Raw genomic sequence first — 22,833 nt, 5'->3', positions numbered from 1 at the left:
GCAAAGGCATGCTTGTTCACCAAAGAGTTCCAGCAGACTAGCATTCAGTAAATTCACCTTAAAAACACCTCCAAGTAGTAACTAGTTATATCAAGTATAAGCTGGCATACAATAACATTTTTAAATTACAAGTAAGTCTATTTACCTTGCTTCAAGAGTTAGATTTGCTTCCCCAAAAGCCAGAGATTGCACACTGTGCAATCAGGATACTGTACATGGCTGGCCAAGAAACACTCTGGACATGATCACACCGCCACTAGGTATCTTCATTCCATCTGTATTTATTGAAAAATATTTACGTATTGATCACTATGCTATTAGCTGCTTTAATAGCATCTTTACATAGAAGAGGTAACGAAGAACATCGCAATAGGATGGGGGAAGAGTGGTAAAATGTCTTTTCAAATGTCTCTTTTTTTTCCCCAAGCTGTCATAAGTGAAGAAGCTTCTCAGACTGAGTGTGCTGGAGTCCCACAGTGCGTGCGCCACAGATCAACAGCTTTGCTGACAATAGCGTCAGTGTTATCTTGAGGAATCTACAAAAGATCAGGCAATATGCCTTGTCAGAGTACTTTATTTGGACTGTTCCATTTAAAACAAAGATTTAAAATTTCCAGTTCAGATTTTAGCTCTTTATAAAAAAAGAAAAGTAAACTAGAATCCCATCTCCCTGCCCCCACCATCCCTCAAGTCCTACATGCACCATATTACCTCCAGGTTTTAGACAAAAAGCTTTTATTTACAAAACAGTAAGATGACCACCCAGGCACCTCATGCTTTACATACGCCTAACCTGACATCAGGCAGAACTCATACTGGCCATCCATGACCACAAACATACCTAATCTAACTAACCTAGGTTACACTTAGATCCTACAACCCTGCTGTGATGCTCGTTACTATTCACAGAAGGAAAGTGCAGGGTCAGGTTCATGACCCCATCCTTACATCAGCAGAAAACATACCTTGAGTCCACAGATTCACACTCAGGCAAGGAACAAAAAAGGTGCCAGAAACCAACCCTGTAAGGAGCTTCCAGAAAAATTAACCTAACCTCATCTGCACTTACTTTCACACAAAAACCCTTTAGTATCACAAGGAACATTGTCAAATCTGTACAAACATAGATAACACCTTCCTCAAAGCCTAAAAAAAATTTCATTCTATGACAGCCTTATCTCCTGATAGAAAAACCTATTATTCTCATCCCTGCACATTCTCTCTTCACCTTGGTACTACTAGACTATTTTCAGCAAGTAATGTAATAGTATCTTACAGTATGTTTGCAACAGGCAAATTACTTTAAGGCTGAAACACATTTTTATAAACCATAAAAGGTAATGCAAAGCACAACAGAGTACTTACATTTTCCAAAAACTGCATGATCTTTTCTGCAGTATTCAGTGCTATTATCTTCATTTTAAAGGTTAATAATATCTCCACAGCAACAAAAACAAGAATCTTGCAGGACCCACTAATAACTTTGTCCCAAACTCTACAAAAAAATGAAAAGGAGTCATTAAACATTATTGTAGTGCTTACCTGCTTATTTATCTGCTAGAACAGTCTTTGTACAATCACCTTTTTCCAAATTATTTTTCTGAATAACAGCAATGCATTGCATTATTTGGGACAGGGTAAATAAAAGACATTTTATCAACTCCTGTATCTGTACAGAGCAGAGTGACAGCGAGCACTGATGTATTGATACGTTGTGTTCTTGTTTAGAAATAGAACTGTTTACAAGCTCAAATACAAAAAGCAAATCTTGTTTTAGTAGCCCGAATTGTCATAACTATTCTACAGAGTATGGTAAAGGTGAGAATTTTTCCTAGTGCAAAAAAGGAAACAAACTTTATTAGCATGCCTAAAAAAGACACTCCTCAAACAGTTAAGTCGCTGAAAATTCAAAAGGATGTAATACTGAACAACTACATCTCAAGAAGCTAAATATTCCAGGTCATTGCTGTATGAGATACAAATATGATATATCAGCAGGATATAATCCACAATGTTTAAATTAGACACAAGGAACAACTATTAAGTCTTTCAATCCATCCCACTGTGCACAGACTCTCTCAGAATTACCTAAGCACTCCTACCATTTGTGTGAAACTGTACCTGGACCTCACAGTTTTAACAAAACCTGAAGGGCAGGCCTCCAAAGGCTGCAAGCACTTTAGCAACAGAACTTTGATGAATATTAAAAGGGATCCACACTACTAAAACAGCCTGCAACAATTCAAAATCATCCTTCAGCCAGCAGCTCTATGTCAGGCCCAACTCAACAGACCTGGGATGAAAGATTATCCAAAACCACTGTGAAACCATCTGTCAGATGGCAGCTTTTATTGCATTATTTTTAGTTCTTGAATTTTAAGAGCTCTGTCAGAAGGACTTTCTGAGGATTACAGTTCTTGCTCCTTCTGGGCACTTGTTAAAAGCATTTCTCCTTCCAAATAAAAACGTGGGAGACAAAGATCATATACTATCCTCCATAATCTCTGAATACAGTAACACTAACTGGAAAACATCTTCTGCAGCCCACCCATAAACTTGGATCTATGGGTCTGCTGCTTCCAAATACAACTCAATTTTTATTTGACCTTCTCTCGGAAGAACTTGCCCTTCAGCCTGGAGTGCCAGGAGAACACAATGCAGGCATAACATGAACTTTGACAGCTGAATTGAAGAGTCGGTATCACACCTTTAAACAAGAAGGAGTTAAGTAGTGAGAGTCTAACAAAGAGCCATGAAGATGATCAAGGGACTGGAGCACCTCTCCTATGAGGAAAGGCTGAGGGAGCTGGGACTGCTCTGCGTGAAATCTCATCAATGTGTATAAATACCTGAAGGAAGAGTGCAAAAGAGATGGAAGCAGGCTCTTTTCAGTGGTGCCCAGTGACAGGATCAGAGGCAACAGGCACAAACTGAAACACAGGAGGTTCTCTCTGAACATCAGGAAACACTTTTTCACTGTGAGGGTGACCGAGCACTAGCACAGGTTGCCCACAAAGGCGGTGGAGTCCCCCTCCTTGGAGACATTCAAAAGCTGTCTGGACAGTCCTGGACAACCAGCTCTAGGTGGCCCTGCGTGAGCAGGGGGTTCGTGGGACCAGATGACTTCCAGAGGTTCCTGCCAACCTCAACCATTCTGTGATTCTTTGTGAAAAGCTTTTATAACTCCTAATGTGGAATAGTTGCTGCTGTTACACAGTGCTTATTTTTCGCCCTGTGACTCAAGTTAATTCTTTGTCAGTTACTTAACCTTCTATTCGCATAACTCTTTTGACACTATTTTCACAACCTCTCCATTCATCAAAAAACTCAGACTACAATTTAACTTATAAAGAAGAAATGAGGAAAAGAATATGTAAAATCCTCAGGAGTATTTTTACAACAGAAGGAAACAAACAAAAAACCCACATGGACAGATGGGGAAAAAGGCACTGCCAATTTCTTTCCCCTTTGCAATTTAGTTTTAATTCCCTGTCTCAATATGATTAAAAAATTTATATAATTCCCATATGGGCAGGAACAATAAGTAATCCAAGATGAAAATCTTAATGCTTCCTTTGTGGTTCAAGCATCCTAGGACAAGTGATCACTGTAACTATTGCACTGATGTTGAAGTCAGGTCTAGAAGCTTTAAGCAAGGCTATGAGAAAACCCAGATCACACTCCTGTTCCATACTGTACAGGTCATCCCTGTTTACTTCTAATACATTTTCCTTCACAAACATATCTGTTTAGAACCCAAGAACAGCTCCCCATGTGTTTCATGGGCATCGGAACTGTAATTATGAATGACAATACAGAGAGCAGCAGACCTCAAAAACAGGAAAGAATTTTTAAAGTTCATAGTAAAGCTCACATTAATTCGAATACAAACTTACTAATCCCAATACAAAAAACCCAGTCTTCTTTCATTATTTTGCTTCCAAGCCTCCTGAATTCGGTCTTCATAATTACACTACAGTAGGTTACATTTCATGATCAGAACACACTCCAATGTTTTCCTGCATTATTTAGTCTGATTCCAGAATAAACGTTTTAACAATGGCAAAACAGATGCAGTATCTAAATCACCACCATCTAACAAATTTTGGAAAAGGGTGCATAGCAAAGTGGCTGAGATGTCAGCACTAACGAGCTGCATCTGCTGCAGTATTTTTCCCCTTAACATTTCCAGCTATTGTTACTCTCAATGCAACTCCACCAGCAACAGCGACAGGGGAATGACTGTGTGACACCATGATAAACAGACCAGCGGTCAGCACCTTGTCTATACCAGTAGAGCCAGGAATAGCAACATAAACTGTGTCAGAAAAGTGTTTACCTAGAATGGAAAAAATCCCACAGCAGTTTCAAGGAAACAGGTATTTTGATGATTCTATTCTAATATAGCAGCCTTTATACATTGTATCTCTATTGATGATAACATACATATTCTACTTTCACTTTTTAAATAACAGCAAACACTTAAGATCAAATATACTGTCAGAGATTGCAACTTTTTACCTGTCTTTGATACTCCTAGAGATGACAAAATTATAAGAGAAATATCAGGCAACTGTGCCTTATAGCCCTACTCAGGAATGCTGAAAAAGAAAGTATACACTAAATTCATTATGTTTTTTTGTGACTGTCATCTTCCGTGAAACGTAACAGTGTTCAATGAACCACAAGAGCACTCTTGTAGGTATTTCTTGTACAGTGAAATAGTAGTAACAAACACAAGGAAAAATAAAAAGAAATAGGAAGCTATGAGGGTAAGGAGCACGCCAAGGATTATGCAAACGAAGCCATTTACTTTTTACTGAGCTTTGCCTGTAGACACAATATGACTTACTCTGTGTTTGCATATGTGTGAAGGCATGGCACTCTCAAGGCAGTTTCTGAGGTTCCTCAACCACTACAGTGCAGTAGTATACAAAAAGCATCACAGCATTTCTTTTTCTGAAATACTATCATTAATCTCACAGCTTTTCCCCCTGGGCTGCAGGGTAAGCTCACTTGACCTTATTCCCTGGTTCTGGTCCTCCAGCCACCCAGGATAGAGATGTTTAACAAGAACCAGTCCTTGCTCCTCTGCCTGCGCTTCTGGGTGTCCTTCCAATGGTAACTGGGCATGGAGGAACATCATGAGATTCACACAAGTCTCATCCTAATGCCATGTTATGATCTTGTGCCCTTCTGTCTCCGGAGCTGGGAAGCAGCTCAATTATTTAGACAAAGGCAAACAGACTTAAGTTTCTCTATAGTAGTAGCCCACATGCACATTCTTATGCCTTCCCACTCCATAGCAAGTTTAAGGCATTTTTCGTATTTCTATTGTGTCTACTAACAAATTACTTACATTTTTACCAATATATGTAATTTATGCAGGAAATGGAGATCACATATGTAAAACTACAGAAGCCATATATTAATACATAGAATCATTTAGGTGAGAAAAGACCTTTCAGATCATCAAGTCCAACCATTAACCTAGCACCGCCAAGTCCACCACTAAACCACGTCCCTAAGCACCACATCTACATGTCTTTTAAATACCTCCACAGATGAGGACTCAACCACTTCCCTGGGCAGCCTGTTCCAATGCTTGACAACCCTTTTGGTGAAGAAATTTTTCCTAATATCCAATCTAAACCTCCCCTGGTGCAACTTGAAGCCATTTCCTCTTGTCCTATCACTTGTTATGTGGCAGAAGAGACCGATGCCCATCTCACCACAACCTCCTTTCAGGTAGCTGTAGAGAGTGATAAGGTCTCCCCTCAGCCTCCTCTTCTCCAGACTAAACAACCCCAGTTCCCTCAGCCCCTCCTGGTAAGACTTGTGCTCTAGACCCTTCACCAGCTCCATTGCCCTTCTTTGGACACACAAGAGGTAGTGCCAGTTTGAAAGGCAGTCATACGATTTCAAGAGAACTACCAAATACTTTGCCGCAAACAAGTTACCAGGGGCTAATAACATAACACCACCCCATCAGCTATTACAGTCCTGCTAATGCCAAGTCTTCAGTGCAGAGTACAAACAATGTTAGTCAGGGGCATGATACGTGATTGGGAACATTAGACTACAAAAAATGCCTGGCTTATTCACAATTGTATCTGCAAAGCTGCACCACTTCTGTTGTAGCTGGATCATCTGGGGTGACAGTGCTGGAATAAACTGTCAGCCAAAGTGCCATTTTGCCTGTAGAGCTGAAGCCACAAACAGGACACCAAGCTTTGGCAGCAGGGCTCTCCAGCTGAGGGCCCACACAGCACCATTTGAAAAGTCTGCATGCATGGGGCTTACTGAACAGATGACCAGATATGCTGTTGCAGAATTCGAGCAAATAGGGCAATGGTGAGTATAAAAACAAAGGTGTGATCTAGTTCTTGCCCTATTTCAGAAATGAGTAAGCCTTTCTGTCCCTCTCGAGCCTGTGCTGCAGGCTGATTCATGTTCCAGGAAGCACCCTGTCTATATTCCAGGTGGGATACAGAGTCCTGAGGACACAGTGTTTCCGAAATGGCCAGTCTGCTCCTCTCTTTTATCAGTGTGGCACCTTTAAAAAGTTTGTTAAGAAGCTTGTCACATAATATGTCAAGTGTATTAGGGCAAGCAAAGACATTGCATAAGCTAAAGGGAAAAGTTTCTACATGAAACCTGTGTATATACACTTTCCAAGCCCATTTAAATTAAACTGATGCATAAATTTTACCTGTGGTATAACTAGAAGTGTGCTATAAAACAGTATTTATACTGAATGACAATGCCTGTCAGGAGTAAAGCTGGTATTATGCAACTTCATCTCACCATTATTGGATAAAATTTTTGTATAGCATATACAAATCTTGTACACTTTAGAGAAAAAAAGAAAACCATGAAATTTAGATTTAGCTGCCTGGCAGAGAAGACTACAATTTATAGAAAGCAAGCAACCTCTCTAAGACATACAGTACTAAATCGTAAGTTAAATTAAATCATGAAAGACTGAGCTCAGATCATCTCTCACTTGACAAAAAAGTAAGTAAAACTCACAGGAGAATTGGAGACCTGTTTTCAATTCTCAGCAGTTCCAGCACTGCCATTTGGATACATTTCAGATAAGCATTCAGGCTTCTAGATTCCAATCCAAACCGAATCTCCAAGCATTAATTAAGTTCATCTGTCACATACTACCCATGAAGTATGGTATTTCCTTAGCAAATGAGGCCATTATCATTACAACTGAATAATTCGGAAACCTAAACTGACAAGAAAAAGTGCACTTTTATCATGTTCCCACAAGAACTGTTGGGAAGAGAGATTGCTGTGCCATCAGAAGTACCAACACTGAAATTTGTTTTTACTCCAGAGTGATACAAAAAGCCAATATTTTGACCTTTTCCATAAAAAAAAGGATTTTAAAAAATTCAGGTCATCAAAATATTCTGTTTCAGTAAGGTAAAACAGTGTATGAGAATGCTAAACAGTACACTAACTAGCCAAATATTTTATGTAAATGAACTGATTCAAAATGGTGTAAGTTTGAAATGAAAGATTCTGACAAGATGAAATATGAAATCAAAATTCTTCATCTAGATTTTTTCTTTTACACTATCAAGATGACACAGCTCCATAAAATATTTAATTTTCAACAGAAATTTAAAAAAACCCTGAATCTTCCAATAGCAAAACTGCTGATGCAAATTCATCTTTCAGCTCTAGTTCTCAGCCATCAGACCTAGTAGCAAAATTAAATCACATAAGCTCTAAATAAAAGTATCTCCTAGAAGACATGCAAAGAGGTTCCTAATGCAGTAGTTTGCAAAGACTATTTCAGATCACAGAAACATACAGAAAAAAGGCCTGAAGGGGCTGGCAAGTCCCAGGTAGAGCAGTCACTTCTACTGACAGTAGTTTAAGTTTTAAGGCACTAAGTTTCATACAGAGAAAGTACAATGAAACCATGTCAATCATTATATGCTGAAAGTAACATACACATGCAAATGTGAAATAGAGATGCAGGCAAACCATATGTGTTCAATTGCTTTTAAGAATGTAACAAACATTTTATACATGCTTACATAATTTCTGTAGCCATAAAAGTAGTAAAAGCTTTTAACCACCACATCACACACAACCACTACACAGAGATGACTTTTGGAGACTTATAGGTGCTTGATGAGAAGAACTTGCCATGTAAAAATTACCGTGCTGCACAAAGCATAACGCCTAAAGGTCTACTACCAAATCCTTCAGTTCTGGTTCAAAAAGTTTTTTTCTCTCAGACATATTCCTTGCCAACAGTAAAACACACAGAACCTCAAAAACCATGGTACAAGACTAGAGAGCATGATTTCTAATGTTATAGCTTGTTCCCTAAAACCCCCTTATTTTCCTAAGGGCAAATAAAACATTTTTAAAAACAGCTGTTTCCCACTTTCCTTCATGAAATGGGAAGATTGCATTCACTGTTCAGATTATGACCAACTTTACCACCGTAAAGCATTTTCTACAGAGCGTTTTACAAAGCACTGTTTCCACACTAGGTTCGTGTACTACCCACTGAAGTCCTGGAGATGCTGGAGTAAAGCTTCCTTTGAACCTTGTTACTTCTCAAAGTTTTCAGGCAGCTGAAAATGAAACCACTGTTTTCTTCGTGTCACCTCCTGTTCAGCTATTAGCAGCTCTTCTTAATGCAGAAAGGATATGCTTCTCTACATCTAGCTCGAATTTTCTGCTTTCCAAGAGTTCTCAGGCAGCAGAATGAGTTCTCAGGCAGCAGAACTAGTGAAATCATACAAGCTTCATTTCAAAAGCCCTTCAGTGGAGTGCCATGCACAAGAATTTTCCCCTTTTAAAAGCTGGAAAACCTATTTCTAACTGTAGAATCCTGATATAATGCACTATTTCATTAACTTTGTAATATTCAACCTGCCCTAGTACTTTTTAAAATAAACATTCTATCATGGTTTAACTCCAGCCAGCAACTAAGCACCACACAGCCGCTCACTCACTGCCCCTCCTGCAGTGGGATGAGGGAAGAATTGGAAGGGTAAAAGTGAGAAAGAAACTTGTGGGTTGAGATTAAAATTTTAATAATTAAAAAGAAATAATAATATTTTTTTAAATTCTAAGGAAAAGAGGGGAAAAAATAATAAAGAGAGAGGAAAATAAAACCCAAGAAAGACAAGTGATGCAAATGAAAACAATTGCTCACCACCAACTGACCAATGCCCAGCAAGTCTCCACGCAGCGGACACCCCACCACCACCAACCTCCACCCCAGTTTTATTGCTGAGCAGGACGTCATATGGTATAGGATATCCCTTTGGTCAGCTGGGGTCAGCTGTCCCGGCTGTGTCGCCTCCCAACTTCCTGTGCACCTCCAACCTACTCGCTGGTGGGAGTGTGAGAGAACCAATAAAGGCCTTGACTCTGTATAAGCACTGCTCAGCAGTAACTAAAACATCCCTGTGTTATCAACACTGTTTTCAGCGCAAATCCAAAATAATAGCCCCACACTAGCTACTATGAAGAAAATTAACTCTATCCCAGCCAAAACCAGTATACATTCCCAAAATCTGTTTCATCTAATAATAATACAGTTCAATAATCGCTCCCTAAGCAAGGACTAGATACTAGGAAAATTGGATTAGATTGGATACTAAAATTTCTTCACTGAAAGGGTTATCAAACATTGGAACAGGCTGCCCAGAGAAGTGGTTGAGTCATCATCCCTGGAGGTATTTAAAAGATGTGTAGATGTGGTGCTTAGGGACATGGTTCAGTGGCGGACTTGGCAGTGCTAGGTTAATGGCTGGACTCGATGATCTTAAAGGTCTTTTCCAACCTAAACGATTCTATGATTTTTGGTTAAAAAGCCTGAAACCATTCAGCTATCTATCACTAAGAGGGGATATGGAGTTTTATGTCCTAGGAGGCATTGTGTCTAACAGAATCAGCCGCTATATTTAACTCCATTCTTTTTTAATTTCAATGCCAGAAATGATCACACAGGGATTATCTTGCATCAGTAACAAGTGGAATCAAAACCAATTTTATCATTTCCAAGTCAACAATAAAGTTAGTACCATAATCTTACAGATAAAGTAAGGAAAGCCCTTTGCCTGCTAGTGATGACAAAAAGCTAAAATTACTATGCAATTACAAACAGAAAGGAAAAAAGAGAACTTGCCTCTGTAAACTGGACTCAGGTAAACAGCCTGCAAAACACTTTTTAAACCAAAGATCATAAGGGAGTTTGCTCATTGCAGCACATGCTTTTAGGTGCATCAGGAGTCTGCTATCTTCAATGTTCAAATACTGCTCCAGAATTTTCGGCTGAGAAAGGAATTGCAAAATTTTAGATAGCTCACATCAGAGTACCCTCCACAGTTAATGCATACTGTAAGACAAGAAATGCCTTAAAAATTCAATTGGCATGAAATAACATGTTAAAATAATGAACTTGCACTGTTTTAACTAAAAACATCATGTTCCAAAACACAAGTGTTGCTGATTTTTGCAATTAGCTAATTAAGTACTTAATTAAACAAACAGCTTCAGGTTCCTTAAATTGCTGACCACTAGCAGAACTTCCAAAATATGCAGCAGTCCCTAATGCAAGGAGGTGTTTGAGAGCTTAAGGCAATGCAGAGATTAAACGTGCACTAATAACTGCTACCTTCACAAGTAAAATTGAGTTTCATTCACCTCAAACCTAATTACCTTAGCACATGTCAGAAAAAAAAAAAACCAAAATCTACACACAATGCAGCAAAACCCAGAAAATCAATTTTGAGAGTAAATCCCTGTGCAACACATTAAAAGCTGGACATTGATTTCTTGTGTCAAAATCCAAAGTATTTAGAAGCATAAACACATGGATAATTACCCACATAAAAAAGTGGATAATTCTCATTTTGTTTAAATTCTAATGTAACACAATACACATTTTCATAAATTCAGGAGTACCTTTATGCTTTTTGTCATAATTAGGTAAACAGCTAATGACTTCAGCTGTCAAAAGGAGAAAACACTTCCTTTGTCCATATTCTAACATCCAGAGTCTTGGTACAATGTTCGTATTAAAACAGAAACTTAGGGAAGGGAGACACTTGGCGCCTTCTATGTAGTGAGAGCACATACTTTCTTTAAAAATGCTCCTCTTGTCCTTTGAAAGGAACTACAGAAATTGGTATAGTTGAATGTATCACCTCCAGCAACTAGATACAATGTAAGCTTTAGCTGACCTAAAAAGAACACAAGATGTAATGGAAAACTACCATGTAGCAAACAAAAACAATTTCTAATGTTATGTTAACAAAGTGTCCTACAGGAGAGCACAATCGCAAAGCAAAAAGCACTCCTTGCATTCTCTCAAAACAGTTGTTGGAACAGAATCCAAGGGCTCTGATCCTCCATCTTCTGATGGTCCATTTGTCTCCATATATTAATGCTTTCCATGATTGGCTCTCCTCACCAAAAACAAAAAAAAAGTGTGTTTTTTCCCTACCAGTTGTTGTAATGAATCTTTGTGCTTGCTGTTTAGCTGATTCACAAAGCAACTGACAAGCCAATAACATTCTATAGGATCCTCCACCATTTCCTCCATCGCTTTAGCAATAGCAAGAAACACTTCATCCTCAGGTTCCTGGAAAACAAAGCCAAAAAAATGAACTACAAATAAGTATTGGACTATCTGATTTAAATTATTCTTATGTTCCTTTTCCCTGCTATTTGGGAAAACAAACTGGAATCTACATACACAAAGAGCTGTTCTGACATTCATAAATAAAACATCAGGCAGCAGCTGCATTATGGTGACAGATACCTACTAAAGCAGAATAAGACTCGTCTTGCTTTTAAAACCAAAACATACAACAGGAGTTTGGAACAACTCTGATTCAAAGTTCTCAAATGTTGTCAACTGAGATACTACTTTCTAACAAGGTAGCGATAATCCTACTTCTATGCCGCACATTTTTATACTGCATAGCAGCAGAATTTTTTATCCTATTCCTTGCTAAGGGCCAAACAGACCCCTCAAACACCTTCGTCATGGATGTTACAGTTACTGAAAAAAATAATGCAGCCATAAGTTGCATGTCTACTTTCAACATATAGAAAATCATTTGCTTTGAGATAAACTTCTTCCTAGATGACAAATAGGTATCTTTTTCAGGTGACAAGTATCTTATTCCTCACAATACATGACCAGAAGCATGTGATGGGCACACCATCATCTTTTCTCCTGAGGATATATTTTCCTAAGAGGAGTGTCAGCATGTCCAAACCAGAGTTAATGGTATGACTGCACATAGGGTAGATGGAGGCGAACTAACTCTAAACCAGCTAGACCTCATGCCAACAGCTAGCTCAGGAAGTACCTAAACTGGGAAGATGCACAAAGAAAGGCTCTGTATTTGCCCTGTTTCTTACAGCCCTCCTTACGCAGGCAGTACTGGCTACGTTAGGAGGCAGGGTAACAAGCCAGATACGTATCCACAGTCTGATCTACTGTAACCATCAATAACAGTAAGCTATAGTAGCACAGGCTTTTGCACAGACTACCACTCACGCAAAATGCGTGGATAGTCTAAATAGTACTGGGATATGCCTCTGCTACATAGACTGCTGCAATACATACACTACTTAAACTCTCTACTTTCAGGTGCACAAAACATATTTAGCAGACTTCTGTGATTTGTGACTCAAAACATTTCAAAATATTTAGACCAATCCAACATTTTTATACTCCCGCTGCCTCCACAATAAAACATCACCATTACTATCAAGCAGTAACCTCTTGTAGGTTTAAGAAGACAGTTACTGCACTAAAAACAGGCTGGCATGAAGACAACAAATGCTTTCTGCAGCAAAACAAGCATAAGTTACAGGACTAACAACTGGGGATCTGCTAAACACCATCTCTGTGAAACCCCATCACAGCACTGAGAGCAGCTAGTGCTCTAGGATGCACTGACAAAACACTTGCTCAGAAAGCAATGCTGCTCTAGAAGGGATGAATTTTCAACCCACTGGGTCACATGCCAAAATCAAGGAAATTTCTCTATACAAAACTTGGGGAGTAGGATGGCCACGTTCCTAGGCAACGGTAAGGGCACAAAAACACTCTCCCTTCTCCAACAAGGGAATGTTGTATATAATCCTCCAGTCCAAAATATTACTGTATTTTCCATGTTAACTTTGTTTAACTTTTTTTTTAGTTTTTAACTGTTCTTTAGTTCTTATGTCAAATTTTGTTATTACAGATGAAAACTAACATAGAAAGCTGGGCTAGAGTGAACATGGATAAATTAACATTAAATACAGGATAAAATTCACTTCAGAAAGTCCCATGGCTCCTTCCATCATCTCCTCTTTCATAGAGACTCATATGTAAGATTCACACATTGTTTTTATCATCACACTATAGATTTATCATTAAAACACAGACCTGTTTACCCGTATGTGAGTACACTGTAAACTACAGAGTACATGTATTGCCTGACAGAAGTCTGGACTGGTTCAGACTAACAGAAAAAGGAGGTCAGTACATTAAAGTCTAGACTTAAAAACAAATAATTTAAACATATGATGTAATTTGCAATAAATCACTGCTTGTACTGGCTCTGAATTATCCTTGTTCCAGGCATTTAAGAATCTACGAGCTCTGATAAGATTATGTCATTTTCATTTCAGTGCTGTAAAGAAACTGAAGCATACTAGATAGAGTACAAAAGGCTTGAAGCCTAGCAGGCAAAATACACAGAAGATATTTTAAGGCATAAAATCTTACATAAGTACTTAGGGAAAGAAAAAGAGAAAAGTACTTTGACTAAAACCCCTGATTTTATACTAGTACTTCTCTGTTTTCCATTCGCCTTACTTTGCCTATCTACGTGCATTTGTGGGGCTACTTGCAGTTCAGTTTCTCACAGGCTTATAGTTTGAAGTTAAATAAAATACTGTATTTAAAAGACTGTTAAAATGACAACTGACCAATGGAAAAGCCAAGTTTCGAGGCAATTTTCCTGATTCCAGTTGATGTATGCGGAGGAAAACATCTACCTGTGGGGTAGAATCATTAATAAAACGAATTACACGAAGAGCATGGTGTATATCCCAGTACTGCTCCTTCCGGTACTTCATCACCAAAGCATGAGATTCATGGTGAGGAGGAATAATTCCTAAAAACAAATTAAAAAAAAAAAAAGAAAAAAAATATAAGCAACTGTAAAGAGAAAAAACAGAGCACTCAAACTCCCTTTCCAAGAGATCTGTCTAAATTCAATTTCTACTACAACTGCAGCCTACAGAAATGTAGGACCTGGCACTGCAGCTTGTTTATAAACTTGGTCAAAGAATACACGGAGAAAATTTTACAAAATCGGAAGTCAATGGACCAACAAAACACTTTAACTTTATACTTCTAAAAACAAATTTCATATGCTACCTGAGCATAGGCAAAGTCTACCCTTAGACCATTGTTTCTCAAGCTCTTCTACAAGGTTTTCAGCAAATGAATACTAACTCTTTTGTATACCCCATCAGTGTGCTGATAAGAAATGCCGTTGTTGGGATAGACAAAAAAGAATGTAATTGGTTTATTCTCCCTCTCCAACAACCTTTCTTTATTTTTGAATTGTGAATCTTGCTTGTTTATACCTACCTGTAGTTTATAATACAGTACTAGCTGCGTATTTGTGCCCAGCTTCCATTTATTTTGAAAACAAAGTGGATGCAGCATGATTTTTATATACATTAGCTGTTCATGTTCTCAAATTCTACACTTTGAGATGAACAAATATATACATGCAATCAACTAATGCAAAGATATTGTACATTCCAGTATTATTTAATTTACTGTTAGATCTCTGCCAGAAAATTCTTTAGTCACTGTATCATAGATTAATCCTCTCTAAAACAGCATTCAGAAGCAAAATCAATCACATAGGTTGAATCAGTTACAGATTAAAACCTGAGAATACCACCCAAACACTTTGCAAGGTAAGGTTTTTTACTTTCTTAGCACAACACAAGTATTTTTTCTAGTTTCCTAGGAGGAAAAATAAAAAAAGAAAAAAAAGTACCTAGTGGAGAGGCAGAGAAAATTAAACTGTTTACAATCTCCAGAAGCGATGCTCAACATTTCACTCAATCCTTCCCCTCACTCAAGACTCAATCTTGCCATGCTCTGATGTTCACAAGAAAACCATAACAGGCTGCATCAGACATAAGATCTTACATACACCAAAGCAAAGAAATGCCACTTCCATATCACTAGTGGAGCAGAATTCTTCCCATTGTAGAAAAGCACAAGAACAAAGTATTCTTCAAAAATCAGTTCTGAAACAGGCTACCTGCTGCTCTTCTCTCTCATTTAAAGAAAAAAAAAATATTCCTGCCAAGTGTTAAACCACAAAATGGCTGAGTTTTAGTAACAAGCATATCAGACAGAAAATTATCTTTTATTTTCCAACTGCAAACCTGCCTGCATTTCAAAAGCTGGGACAGAGGAAGGCATTTTTCACGTTATGCAAAAACAGAGTCAACCATCATGACTTTGTATGTACAAACTGCCAACTGCTTTCCTCAAATACAGAAGACTACCTTAGGAGACAGAAAAGAAGCTTAAACAAAACAGTGATGTCTAGAAACCATCATGAATCATACCTGAACAGGAAGTTAATAGAGACATCGCTGACATACCATGTAACCTGGGACCGCATTGAGCCTTGGTATGTGTCTGAGACAATTTTGCTAACAGGATAGAATCCTTTTTGTTAAACTATTAATATCATTCAGAGATGTAACACCTCCCACCAGAAATGGACTGGGCTGTTGTTCCAATCATTTAGGGAGAGATATTTTGCATTGCCCTTCTGAATACCAGCTTTTCTAACAGGTGTTAACACTGAGATGCAGCATAAGAAAAGTCCTTCTAGCCCTGTTCACCCAAGGAGTATACAGAATGACAGTATGCATACTTGAAATAAATCACTCTGGGTTTAAAATACAAAATCCTTTAAAAAGGCAATACAGTTTTCCATACAGTTAACTCAGAAGGTGTTTTGTGTTATCATATGGTTCACAAATCATCCTATCTAAAACAGTCAAAGATAGACCATTGGCTTTGCAGTGAGCTACAAGTTTGCCAAGAGATTGTATTTTCCTATTATAATTTTGGCTGAAGGATCTTGTACTGAGTCACTTGTCCAAACCTCCTACATTGTATTTCCTACTACTAGTATTTTAAAAGATGCTGACTACTCCACTAGGGCCCAGGGTACAAGAATCTTTTTCATGCTAAAATTAGTACTCTAACGGCAGAGGCTTTTATCAAGTAGCATTACTCTATTAGTTCAGTGATCAATGCCAGGAACTTCAAGTTTTATAGTTACATCTCGTACCTTCTGCACACTGTTCATTTACTACCTCTCCCAAAAAAAGGCTTAAAAATCCAAATAATCAGGAATATGAAGCCACAATTTTTAAACTGTAGAAAACTGGAGGGAAAAAAAAAAAAGAAGAAAAAAAAAAACCCCATCGTTTAAAACTCAGCTAAAACTTTCTAATACATTATTTCAAACTCCAGACACTGTAGTGGAACATGGAGACCAAGAAGGGAAACAGAAGACATTTACTTGAACACTGTTCAAGATCATGGCACAGCCTAAGATAAACAAACATCCTAAAACAGAGAAAAACTGTTTTGTAAAACACTCAGAGGCAGGAGTCACCAATCTTCCTGACTCTGAATCACATGCCAAAATCTTCATACAAGAGATACATATGGGATCTGTATCACATTCTGGAGAGCCAAAGGACAAAGAAGAATTATGATAGTTCACAGACAGCAAAAGACAGCAACTTCCAAGCCAGTCTGCAGACTGATGCTGCTGGTCTCTCCCTGATGAAACAACATTTCGGATACCAGCACCCTTCCTGCCAGCACAGCCCTGGTAATACAAGACTGAGCACGGGAGCCACACTCATGCTTTTCAAAAGTGGCACAATGCTCCACCACCAACACTATGGTAAATCACACTTCTCTTCCTAAGATTCAGTCAGACCATGTACCTTCACACTCAATCTGGCAGTGCTTCTCTACACACAGCAACTCTAAGGGAAACCCTCCAGATATCTTTCCACAACCCCTCCTGTCTCCCAATGACACAACCTCGCATCTAGTAAACCCAACACACTTGACCAGTTACTGCAAAGTCATGAGTACTTCTGAATCAGTCATCTGACTAACACACTTCAAGGAAAATAGAATCTATTTATGGTTTTTTTATGGTTTCTGGGGTACCATAATTTGTCTCTGGCCTCATAACTTCAATGGCAAATACAATTTAAAACCAGAAGCAAAACAAGAAGCAACCAAGATTTTATTGAACACCAAACTTCTCTTTACAGTAAACATACATCCCTTACCTTGCCCAGTTTTTTTTAAGTTTAATCATAGCTTTACTTCAACTTAATTGTCTGTTGTTTTAGGAACAGTACTGAATATCTTATCATGTATCAGTGACTTACTACAATCCACCTTTCAAATCCATTTTATAAATTTACTTGGATACTGTTGAAAGTTAAATACAGAAATACACTCTTCTAGGTACACTTCAGCAAAATTTCTCAAAAACTATGCATGGAATATTGTTTTATAATTGCTGTTGTGCATCCTAAGTGGATACAAAAATATGCTAAATACGTATCAGTAGACAAGGTAGTACAGAATAATCCATGTCATTAACTCTCTAAGGAAAAAAAAAAAGAAAGAAAAAATACACCTTCCTACATACTCATTTCTACAGAGGAACACAGATGTTATATATCATACCTAAAAGGACTTTCCACACCAGTATACGATACATGGATGGGAGAGGAAACCTTTGACTAAATGTGCAAAGCTTCTCAATATCTGTAGAGAAATAAAGAGGAAAAAAATTAAGGTAAATTTAAATAAAATTATAAATGGGTTTGAGTCTCTGATTTACGTATGACAAACCCTTAGCTGCAGATTGAAATCCCCACTTTCATCACATATTATCAACAAATGCTTTCACAGCTTCAATTGAGAATAGAATGTGCCCTATAAACTACAACAGTTTTGAAAAATATATACGTTGTCTTAATTTACAATGCAAATACCCTAGGTTTCACCAGGAAGAAACTATACCATTTTTATAGACATTTTGTAAATCGTGTTCCTACGTCAAAACAATTAAGGGCTTTGCTAAAGGGACAACATTTATCTTCCTGTTCTGTTAGAGATGTGGCACTCTTCAGGGACCAACAGCAATAACAAAATCTTCATTGTTTTGAGGTTAGATGGAATTAACAGCATGAAACGATACATTTTCAGATTAAAATTGCTTTCATTAAAAAAACTTTTAGTGTCTTGGGCACAGAGGACAAATCTTAAATAGTTTTAAAAATCAGATTTTCAGATCTTTGAAACTCAAAGGACTGCTAGTAACAACAGACAGACTAGTGGTAAAAGACGCAAAACTTAAATGAGTACTAAGCACAGCAGCTAAACATTTTCTATTATTCCCTCCCCAGCCCCAGATCACCAAAGTAGTAGAGGAAACAGTGAAATCAACTTGCCTAACCGGTCATCTTTTAACAGAATTTCCAGTGACTTCTTTTCTTCAACTCCACGAAACCCCACTTTTTCATAATACACTGAGCGAAAGTTTCTCTGAGAGTCGTCAGCCATGATTAATTCCTTTTGGAGAAACAGTAATTCCCCTTAAGACTTACAAGAATACATTCCTATTGTGTTAAGGTCAAGTACATTTGCACACTGATGGAAGTTGACTGCCTATATCTCTATAGTATTATTAAACCCTACAGAATATGAAAATCTTCCAAGATTTTTTTCATCATATGCTAACGTAGAAACCGTAAAAATAACTGAATCTAAACAAGGTCTAAAGCTATCCAATTTCCAAATGAAAACACAGAGATTTTTTATGATTTTTTTTATTCCTGTAGTAAATTATACTAGTTTTTAAAAGTTTCAGAAAAAAAAAATGCTGGAGAGACACTTAGTCTTTTATGTGATATCATGTATTTCAAAACCAATATAAAAAATACAGTTGAGTCTGACAAAATTTTGGCTGCAGAAACCCTAATCAAGTGCAACTGCTACCCAGACAAGTCAAATCATCAGGTTTTATCCTCACCAGACAAAGTAACCAGCAGCAAGGGCAAGCCAATGTTGGCCTCAGTAGCACAGGGGTGACAGGAAAGAATAAGGCTAGGTATGTAGGTTTGTTCTTAAGTTGCAGATTTGGATCAAATGTTCACATTGTCATCAGGTGCTCTAACAGCCGCAGACTTGAGCTTGTTATTCCAGTTATTCCATACCAAAAAGAAACAAAAGTCTCATCCCTATACTGGAAACAATGGCAAATTGCAATGAGTACTCTGTGTTTCGTAACAAATGTAACTGACATTTCAATTCATTTCAACTTTCTAAATATCAATTCTCCCTCCACTGCAGGCTTGGAAATACAAGAAAGTTCGGTTTTGTAACTCAAAGGACTAAAAACAATCTTAACTTTTATGCCCAGTGACAGCAGCAAAATCTGGAGAAACATAATTTGAGTGAGGAGCAATGGGTGAATGATGCACTGAGCTTTTCTAGTTAAATTCTTCTTTTCCTTACTAAACCAAAGTATGCATCAGGAGCAAAGCATTTGCAGATATAAACAAAGGCCACAATTTTGCAAAGAATGCACATATTTAAATCTGTATATCCACTAGGCCTATCTGTGTTTCAGATTAAGTCCATTTTTAGTGCTTTGTAGGATCAGGGCCAAGACCAGAGAGAAAAACACAAACCAGCAAAGGACTGAATTAATGCTTTCTGAGATAGGTCAAATACTATCTCAAAACCAGAGAAAAAATATTTCTATTCCTTGCAAGACATTCCAGTTGCGCACTATCCTTATGAAAATGACTGTGATGTTCACGTATTGTGCATTTAAGGGTCCAGCGATCAGAGTGTTTACTACTTACATTGCACCCATGTCTAAGGGCAGACTTATGATGCTATAGACACTCAACTACATTTAAAATATCTGAAATTTTTTAAATCTGAATTTAATATGTGCGATTTAGAAAACATCTAGCTCGTACCACTTGTGGGAAGCTGGGAGTAGAGTCGCAGAATGGAAACAGTAAATATCATTTGAAATATCATTTCATATATATATGAATACATATATATTTGTGAAATATCATTTGAAAAATAATAGCATGATCTATAAGAAAGGAACGCTACTTTAAATTATCAGTATACCAGCAGCACTGATTTACTCAGTGGAAAAAAGGAGGAACACTGTTTCCTCCTTCCCTCCCTCCCAATTTAGGATATATATCTTGATGTTAGGCAAACCACCTATGTTCCAATCTTTACAGGTATCACCAATAAACTGGAAAAAGGAAGGGGGGAAAATAAATCCTGGCCAGCTCATTGGAAGCGTTCCATACAAAAGAGTACAATTAACTGGTCCTGTCTTCGAAGACTAATGCATCTTCGGCCTTGATAGCACTTTTCATCGTATTATCAAATTTCACGCCAGGTGATTTTAACCGCGGCAATGAAATAGAAACACTTAGCGAAGAGCCAGAGGCGGTGCCAGCACGCTGCTGCCGCCCGCTGACAAGGCCCTCCCTCCCACAGCCCGCAGGAGCTCCGGGGGCAGCCCCCGCAGGCCGGGCGGCACGGCTGGCGCGGCCCGGCCCGGCCCGGCCCCAGGGCACCCCCCGCCCTCGCTTAGCCCCACCCGGCCCCGACAGCGGCCTCGCCGCCGTTTCGGCCTTCGAGGCCGCGATACCCGAATCGAGCCCCAAGTTGACGGCCACCCCCCCCCCCCCACACACACACACACACACACACAGAGGCACGTCCCGCTCCGGCGGGCGAGGCGGGGCAGAGACGGGGGGGCACCCCTCGCACCCTTCCTCCCCGCCTGCCCGCGCACACACGCTCGGGGGCAGCGGGTCCCCACCGGAGCCCCCCACCGGGGGGGGGGGGGGGGGGAAGGGCTGTGTGACGGGCTGGGGGCTTGCGGAGGGCCAGCGGCGGCCGCCTCACCCGCCATCCCGGGAGCTAAGGCGACCGTAAGGACCCGGAGAGTGGCTCGGGAAGGGGGATGAGCGCGGGGCCGGTGACAGATACCCCCCCCGCCGCCCACCCCCGCGAGCACCGGGACCCCACCGCCGCCCCCCGGCACCTACAGCAGGCGGGCGCGGGCCCACGGCGCGGGCACGGGCGCATGCGCAGGCCCCGGCCCGCCCCGCCGGCGGCGGCGGGGGGCGGAGCGCTCGGCGGCCCTGCCCAACGGCGGGGCCGCGCGCCCAACGGCCGGGGCCGGCGCCGCCCCTGCCCCTCGCGGCTCTGCCTCTGGCTCTGCCGCTGGCTCTGGGGCTTCCCCGGGTCTCTCACGCCCCTCGGTTGTTCTGCCCGCTCACCCTTTAGGTCGAGCCGGCTCGTCCCTCAGTGCTGGCTCCCCCCCTCCTTGCTCCTCCCCACGTTACGTGGGGCAGCTTCGGGTATGGTGAGGGCTGCCGGAGGGAAGCAGCCGCGTCTCTCGTCCCCCCGTCTCAAGGCGGCACCGCAGGTCTGGGCGTTTTGACAAGAGCAGGCTGTGCCCAGTATGGAATTACGTAGAGTAGTGATCCAGAAAGTACAGCGCTGCGCAAGGCCCACCGATAATGCTCGTCGATAAGGGAATAACTCCCCTGATGCTGAGGCCATGAAGAATGGCGAAGAATGATACTGCCTACACCGTATTATTTACTGCAATTGGTATGCTTAGCATTTTGGCCCATCCGCTGTGACATCTGGGGACATTTTATTTAGAATAATCTCTAGGAAGCTAAGTGCATTTTCCAAAACCAAGATGTACCCTGGTGCGTGTGAGCAAAACACTTTGATGCTAAAACTCCCACCCCTCAAAACAGATAAAGGACCTAGATCTCACTCTTGGAAGCCGACGCTCAAAAATCAACCCGTGCTGCCAAAAACGTGGGACATCAAATGAATAGTGTGGTTTTATTTGGGTCTTTTTTTGTAACTGGCGGTGATGTTTTTATTCAGATCTTTGAGATCTTGTCAGCCTTGACCTGTACGGTTGCAAGGACTAGGCAGCTGCTTTTAACAGGAGCTGAGTTTTCAGCTCATGGTCCCTTTCCAGGAGCAGGAACTTGAACAAGACCATTGAACACCTGAGCTAGTAATACTGAGATTTCAAAATATTAGAACTGGCCAAGACAGCTCCCTAGGCTGGGTGGCCTATTTTCAAATGCACAGAACATCCCATTATTTTAATCTTGCCCAAGGCTTTTGAAATGCCAAGGGGAAAGCACGCTGTTGCAGAACGGACATGCTTTCGTTGAACCCAGTTCACCCAGGAGTGTTTTTGTTGAGTCAGTGCAAGGCCTAGCAGGTTATGTTTCTTGAAGTAATTCTGTACAGCAGCAGGTGGCAGGCTGGTGCCATTTTTTGTCGTTCGTGGCTTCTTCACCTCAAATACATCTTTTCTCGATAGATGGCACTTGCCTCTGGATGAGATCTGTTTGGTGCTGTTGCGCGCTAACCAGTATCACAGGGTTCAGAAAACAGCTACTGAAATGCAATCAAATCTCTATCATTTTTAATTATTCATTTTTGGCCCTGTCAAGATGCATTACGTCACTATTGTGGTGCTTCAAAAAAGGCTGAAGCTACCACAATTTGTTTTAGCGCTAATTTATTTGCACAGAAGATACAGAAATATTTTAAGCAGTTGAGCTATCAGACACTGTGCTAGGGATTTGCATTATATTAAT

General features: G+C 39.9%; 1 protein-coding gene across 1 annotated transcript; it reads right to left on the bottom strand.

Annotated features, from left to right (window-relative positions):
- Positions 1–394: 394 nt before the first annotated feature.
- On the bottom strand, positions 395–21,254 carry TBC1D7 (TBC1 domain family member 7). The gene is made up of 9 exons (XM_075705539.1): positions 21,241–21,254; positions 19,179–19,391; positions 18,598–18,718; positions 17,828–17,908; positions 13,984–14,171; positions 11,495–11,632; positions 10,175–10,320; positions 1,366–1,495; positions 395–536 (listed from the first exon to the last, which is right to left on the bottom strand). The coding sequence occupies exons 3-9, from the start codon at positions 18,707–18,709 to the stop codon at positions 450–452; spliced, it is 882 nt and encodes a 293-aa protein (XP_075561654.1). The 5' UTR covers positions 18,710–18,718; positions 19,179–19,391; positions 21,241–21,254; the 3' UTR covers positions 395–449.
- Positions 21,255–22,833: the final 1,579 nt, after the last annotated feature.

The sequence above is a fragment of the Pelecanus crispus genome, chromosome 2 (genome assembly GCF_030463565.1).
Source record: "Pelecanus crispus isolate bPelCri1 chromosome 2, bPelCri1.pri, whole genome shotgun sequence".
NCBI lineage: Eukaryota > Metazoa > Chordata > Aves > Pelecaniformes > Pelecanidae > Pelecanus > Pelecanus crispus.
This window is presented reverse-complemented; position numbering and strand designations above follow the sequence as displayed.

What these genes read in the sequence shown, in the direction of transcription:
- TBC1D7 (XM_075705539.1), bottom strand. Translation starts at nt 18,709, where the DNA reads ATGGCTGACGACTCTCAGAGAAACTTTCGCTCAGTGTATTATGAAAAA. An exon ending in GAAACTTGGCTTTTCCATTG is followed by an intron (nt 11,633 to 13,983) that starts GTCAGTTGTCAT and finishes TTTGTTTTCCAG; the next exon opens with GAACCTGAGGATGAAGTGTT. An exon ending in AAGATTCATTACAACAACTG is followed by an intron (nt 10,321 to 11,494) that starts GTAGGGAAAAAA and finishes TTCCTTTCTCAG; the next exon opens with CCGAAAATTCTGGAGCAGTA.